The sequence below is a fragment of the Solenopsis invicta genome, chromosome 12 (genome assembly GCF_016802725.1).
Source record: "Solenopsis invicta isolate M01_SB chromosome 12, UNIL_Sinv_3.0, whole genome shotgun sequence".
Taxonomy (NCBI): Eukaryota; Metazoa; Arthropoda; class Insecta; order Hymenoptera; family Formicidae; genus Solenopsis; species Solenopsis invicta.
In genome coordinates this window covers 7,632,145-7,638,883 of record NC_052675.1, presented here as the reverse complement: position 1 = coordinate 7,638,883, position 6,739 = coordinate 7,632,145, and the positions used below count along the sequence as shown (strand labels likewise).

Genomic DNA, 6,739 nt, shown 5'->3' with positions numbered 1-6,739 from the left:
TTAATATATATCTATTAGGAGTACAAATTGAAAACCGCCATTTTCCAGTAGATGGCGCCAGCGGTAAATGCTGGCGCCAAACGTTAGATCAAAAATTTTAAATGTAAGGTTGGGCATCTGGCAACAATTCCTTATCATTGCAGTTGTGAATTTTTATCGGCGTTATATATTTTTTTGTGATCGAAAATGTCGAAATTTGTGCCCAATAAGCTTCATTTGCGGGAAGTTTTGCTTTTTGCCTTCAATTGGAAAAAATCTGCGGCTGAGGCGCGTCGAATGATTGTAAAAACTTATGATGAGGCTTCCATTAGTGAAAGAACGTGTCGAGAATGGTTCCAACGCTTCAAAAGTGGTGATTTCGGCGTAGAAAACAAGGAGCGTCCCGGACAGGTGAAAAAGTTTGAAGACGCACTGTTGAGTTTACCATGATTTAAATTAGCCGCGCATGTATTGTGACGTTTCACTAGCGCGAGAGCGCCATTCATGTATCACTAGCGCGAGAGCGCCCTTTACGTCTCACTAGCGCGCCCGCCATATTGCGTTCATTTTAGGGGACTTCGCTTCGTCTCTGTGTGTGAAGTCGGCCCCTCCACTAGTTTAGTTCTCACGCAACCTCTGTGAGAGTCACATTCTTTTACGGTTGACAATAAAAATTTATATATTTATTAATTTGTGTCACCATCATTTCAAAATCGTAAGAATAAGCGTCCAAGTACGCAAACGACGCAAGTCGCCGAGGATAGTGCAAATTCCCTCGAAAATAGACAAAACATTGGTCCTTCGAGCCGGATACGTCGTCGTAAAAGATCTCTCATACAACGCGTGCACAGCCATATTGGCACGCGTCTAGAAGCATAAATCCGAATGGTATATTCGGTGCGTGAGCTGGAAGCACATATTGCAATTATCAGCCTAATTCATATCGGCCTGGAATCTGTCGTTTTCGGACATAACCAAAGACGGCTGAGACATACACCATAAAAGGTTGGCGTTACATATCACGCGCTACATCATCTCAAATTGTCGCAAGCTCGGATCCGCCATTACGGACGCCGAGCATTCTCGAAACTTCCATACCACTGCATGGAGGATTAACTACTTCGACGGAAGGAGGTTTGGACAGCGTAGACGGGACACACTCAAGGCTACAGCTGGCATTCATTGAAGCATCAACACACGACTGCATTGCTGCGTCGACGACTCGATGTAACATACGTAACAATACATTCGGTATACATTGTCATACACACGTAAGTCAATCGTTTTCAGTCATTGTATAAAAAGGCGCGATGAGTCTTACGGAAGCTGAAGCGAAAACACGGCGAACGAGCATAAAGGGCTCGGTCACGCGGCTCAAAACATTTCTAGAGTCCGCACAAGCGTTGCGTGCAACGAAATTTGAGTTAATTGAGCGCAAGAAAAAACTAGCGGAGTTATTCGAACAATACGACGAAGTGCAATCGCGACTCGAATGTTTAGCGATAGACAAGGACACGACTGTGACTGCAGCATATGTAGAAGATCGTGCGCGGTTTGAAGAAGCGTATTTTCAACTCATGTCTTTACATGAGCAGCGCATTAATGTAATTGAACAATCTCAGATAGAATCACGACCGAGCACTAGTGTGTCTAATCAAGTAGTTACGTCTCAACATAATTCAGACTCAAATATTCGATTGCCGAAAATACAGTTGCCTACTTTTTCTGGTTCGTATGAAGAGTGGTACACCTTTCATGATTCATTTGATAAACTCATTCACGCTAATGAAAAATTGTCGTCTATTCAAAAATTCCATTATTTGCGCTCGTCATTAAAAGACAAGGCGGCGGAAGTTATTAAATCTTTCGATATCACAACAGATAATTATGCCGAAGCATGGCAATTGTTAAGCGAACGTTTCGATAATAAGAGGCGTATAGTACAAACACATATTAAGGCGATATTTGAGATTGCTCCAATTCATAAAGAAAATTGCACAGCATTGCGTGGTTTACTCGACAATGTGCTTAAACATTTCAGGGCTCTTAAGGCATTACAGAGACCAGTTGACACATGGGATGATGTGATGGTTCATCTGGTGTTGACTAAGCTTGATTCCACTACGATCAAAGAATGGGAAACGAGTCGTACAGACACGACAATACCAACATTCAAGGAACTTACAGATTTTTTGGCAAAAAGATGTCAAGCCTTGGAAACGATATCAAACAAATCAACAGGACGTGTGAACTCTGATGTAACGAACAATTCACAGAAGGCCAAATATCCTACTGCGCACGTAGTTACAAATAATCAATCTTGTATACATTGTAAGGGTAAGCACTTAATTTTTCAATGTGAATCATTCCGTAATCTTCCTGTCGAAAGGCGTTTTGAAGTCGCTAAGAATGCACATTTATGTATCAATTGTTTAAAGGCGGGATCACATCAGGCTAAAAATTGTACAGCTAGTTCTTGTCGTAAATGTGGAAAGACACACAACACATTATTACATTTTGAAGCAAAAAATGAGATAGCAAAAAAAGATCAGCAACAGACAGCTTCACTGTCTAAGGCAAATGAGTCTTCATCTGACTCGCCATCGCCGGTAGTAACTCAATGCACTCAGATGAGTAATGCTTGTAATGTTTTGCTTGCCACCGCTATAGTCAGTGTGTACGATTCCAGAGGACAAACCCATGGTTGTAAAGTTCTATTAGATAGTGGTTCGCAGTTGAATTTCATTACAGAAAATTTTGCAAATAAATTACAACTTAATGTACGAGATTTTCACATTTCAATGTCTGGTGCAGCAGAAGGACAATTCGAATCAAAAAGAATAGTCAATGTCACTTTTCGATCTCGAGTTAATGCATATACTAAAACTATTGAATGCATAATTCTTCATAGTATTATACAAAGAATTCCTCAAGAATTTCATCCGATGTCAGATTATAACATCCCGTCAAATTTAGCACTAGCAGATCCTAACTTTAACATTCCAAGTGATATTGATATGCTCATCGGAGCTCCATTATTTTGGCCACTTTTATGTGTCGGTCAGATTAAATCGTGCAAGGCTCATCCTACGTTGCAGAAAACAAAGCTAGGGTGGGTGGTCGGAGGTCCATCGTTCGATTGCTCGAATATAGCGACACCAGTCTGTCACGTTACTGCGGTCGACAAACTAAATGACTCCATTTCGAAATTCTGGGAGGTTGAGCATGATATTTCTTCTGCTAATACAGCACCTCGTACTCTCAATGAACAACTATGTGAAACGCACTTTCAACAGAATGTTAGGCGTAACAAAGAAGGTCGGTTTATAGTTAAATTACCTGTGAACGAAGAGAAAATTCAGCAATTGGGCGACTCGATGGAGATCGCAAGGCGTCGCTTTCTTAACTTGGAAAGGCGTCTAACAACTCAACCCGCAGTCTATTTACAGTACAAAAATTTTATGCGAGAATATATTAACTTAAATCACATGCGTGAAATCAAGGATCTTACGAACGACAAACTCTCGTATTATTTACCGCATCATACGGTTATTAAAGAAAGTAGCACTACGACTAAGTTAAGAGTAGTGTTCGATGCGTCGTGCCGGACCACGTCGGGATTATCATTGAATGACACACTGTTAGCCGGACCGACAGTTCAAGACGATTTGTTTTCGATCCTCACGCGTTTTCGTATTCCTCAATATGCAATGACTGCTGATGTTTGTAAAATGTACAGGCAGGTTCTTATCGATGAATCCCAGACATGCTTTCAACGTATCTTCTGGCGTGAATCTCCACAAGATGATTTGAAGTGTTTTGAACTCCTTACACTTACATACGGAACAGTTCCGGCGTCGTTTTTAGCTATTAGAACTATTAGAAAACTTGCAGAAGATGAGGCAGAATCATTTCCCATTGGATCAAAGGTCACCTTACGTGATTTTTATGTAGATGATTTATTGACAGGAGCGTCTACATTAAAGCAGGCATTAAAGATCAAGGAGCAAGCCACAGAACTACTTAAACGAGGTGGATTTGAATTAACGAAGTGGTCATCAAATCATGCATCTTTGCGAGATAGCAAGGTGCCTTGTAGCAAGGAATTTAGTTTAGCTGTTGATCATAGCAATGAGACTAGAGCTCTCGGTGTAAGTTGGAATTGCGAATCTGACATATTCAAATTCACAAGCATAGGACATCATCAACCGTTGGAAAAGCCTACCAAGCGTAGCATTTTATCCAGAATAGCTTTGATATTTGACCCCTTGGGGTTGTTGGGTCCATCCGTTATAATTGCCAAGCTTTTGATGCAAGAGTTATGGCGTTCTAAACTAGATTGGGATGAGTCTATATCTAATGAATCGCATACACTTTGGAGGGAATACGAAGGCAAGTTGCAAATACTTAGGAATATCGGAATACCACGCATGGTCGTGTGTAATGAAATGCAAAATGTAGAAATTCACGGATTTTCGGACGCGAGTCAACAAGCTTATGGGGCATGTCTGTATGTTAAATCTATTTCTCGTAATGGTCAGGTTGAAGTTCGCCTGTTATGTTCCAAATCCAGAGTGGCTCCCCTTAAGGCTTTATCCATACCACGTCTCGAGCTCTGTGGAGCATTGTTGTTAGCTCAACTTACACTAAAGGTAAGGAGTTGTTTACCAGTAGTGATAAGGTCTATGTATTTTTGGACTGATTCTCGTATTGTATTGTGTTGGTTACGATCATGTAGTCGTAAATGGACACCATTTGTAGCTAATCGTATAGCGGAAATACAGCGTCTCACTGACATTAGCGATTGGAGGCATGTGCCTAGTCTTGAAAACTCTGCTGATCCACTTTCTCGAGGCGTTATGCCTGACTTATTAGGAGACCTAGATATATGGTGGTTCGGACCATCATGGTTGAAATTAAATGAAAACGAATGGCCTTCTGAGAATTTTCACACATCAGACATAGAACTACCCGAAGGAAGGGTTGCAGCATTAGTCAGCGGTATAGAAGCTAAACCACAATATGACATTTTTAATCGTTTTTCCAAGTTTTCACGTCTTATACGCGTCGTTGCCTTTTGTCATAGATTCACAAAAAATTGCAAAATAAAGGGAATAAAAATGTTACACGTGAATAATAAAGATTCAGTTAAGGTTCAACCTTTAACGATTGAAGAGTTGGAACAATCTCGAATAGCGTTGGTAAGGTTAGTGCAGCACGATGCCTTCAAGGCGGAAATGCATTCAATTAAGGTTAATAGATGTTTAAACAAAAACAGTAATATTTTAAGGTTAAAACCTTTTATAGATATGCATGGTATTTTAAGAGTCGGTGGTCGATTGGTCAACGCGGATATTTCTTATCAATATAAACATCCTATTCTTTTGCCAGGCAAACATGCCTTTACACAATTAATTATTAAATACGAGCATGAGCGTCACTTACACGCGGGAGCGCAAGCTACCTTGTCAGCCATTCGGCAAAATTATTGGCCAACGTCAGCTCGAAGTACGGTGCGAAGCATGATAAAAAAATGTGTTACATGTGTGCGTAATGCTCCTACATTAAGTAACACATTAATGGCAGATTTGCCTGAAACACGGGTAAGATCGGTAAAATATGTTTTTCAAAAATGTGGCGTTGATTACGCAGGGCCATTCCTTTACAAGGAAGGTCAAAGAAAGAACTCTAAAACCGTTAAGTGCTATATAGCACTATTTATTTGTCTAGCCACTAAGGCTGTTCATATTGAGTTAGCGGCAGATTTGTCCTCAGAAACATATTTGAATGTATTTAAGCGATTCATAAGTCGGAGAGGACGCCCCACCGACATATATTCAGATAATGGGTTAAACTTTGTAGGAGCAAAACGTGAGTTAAATGAATTGTATGAATTATTTAAAACTGATAGTCTTAAGCAAAAAATTGTCGATTTTATGGCCCTGGAAAAAATAAAATGGCATTTTATCCCACCCAGAGCTCCACATATGGGTGGCATTTGGGAGGCGGCTATTAAGAGTACCAAATTTCATTTGAAGCGTATTATTGGCGAAGCATCTTTGAAACATGATGAACTGCTCACTTTGTTGACACAGGTAGAAGCTATATTGAACTCTAGGCCACTCACCCCTTTATCCAACGACCCCAGTGATTTGAATGCCCTTACTCCGGCACATTTTTTAATTGGATGTCCAATCACGGCGTATCCTGAGCCTAGCCTTGAAACTTTGCCCATCAACAAATTATCACGATGGCAACGTGTTGAAAAATTAAAACAGCATTTCTGGCGCCGTTGGGTGAAAGAATATCTTCATACGTGCCAATCACGTACTAAATGGAACACAATTAGCAAACCCATCAAAATTGGGCAGATGATATTATTACAAGAGGACAATTTACCACCACTATGTTGGAGTCTGGGTCGGATAGAGCAGATTCATCCAGGTGATGACGGTGTTGTTCGCGTCGCCACCGTGCGAACTCCTAAGGGAGTGTATAAGCGCTCAATCACGCGGCTGTGTGTTTTACCCGTGGAGGAATAAGCATCAGAGTATATGTATTATCTTAGTTAAACTTATACCACTGTACTTTATGCGTGTTTTGTTGTATTCAATTTTTCGTTAGTGTATAAGTTAGCGATCCACATGCCGTGTGCAGTTTTTTTTTGTCGTTTCTTTGATGTTGAAAGCCGGTGCTTTCAAGGGCGGCGGTATGTTGAGTTTACCATGATTTAAATTAGCCGCGCATGTATTGTGACGTT

At 40.6% G+C, this 6,739-nt stretch overlaps 1 protein-coding gene across 1 annotated transcript; it reads left to right on the top strand.

Moving 5' to 3' along the window:
- The first annotated feature begins 1,289 nt into the window (after nt 1-1,289).
- LOC105205343 lies at nt 1,290-6,521 on the top strand. The gene has a single exon (XM_026139828.2). The coding sequence runs from the start codon at nt 1,290-1,292 to the stop codon at nt 6,519-6,521; it is 5,232 nt and encodes a 1,743-aa protein (XP_025995613.2).
- Nucleotides 6,522-6,739: the final 218 nt, after the last annotated feature.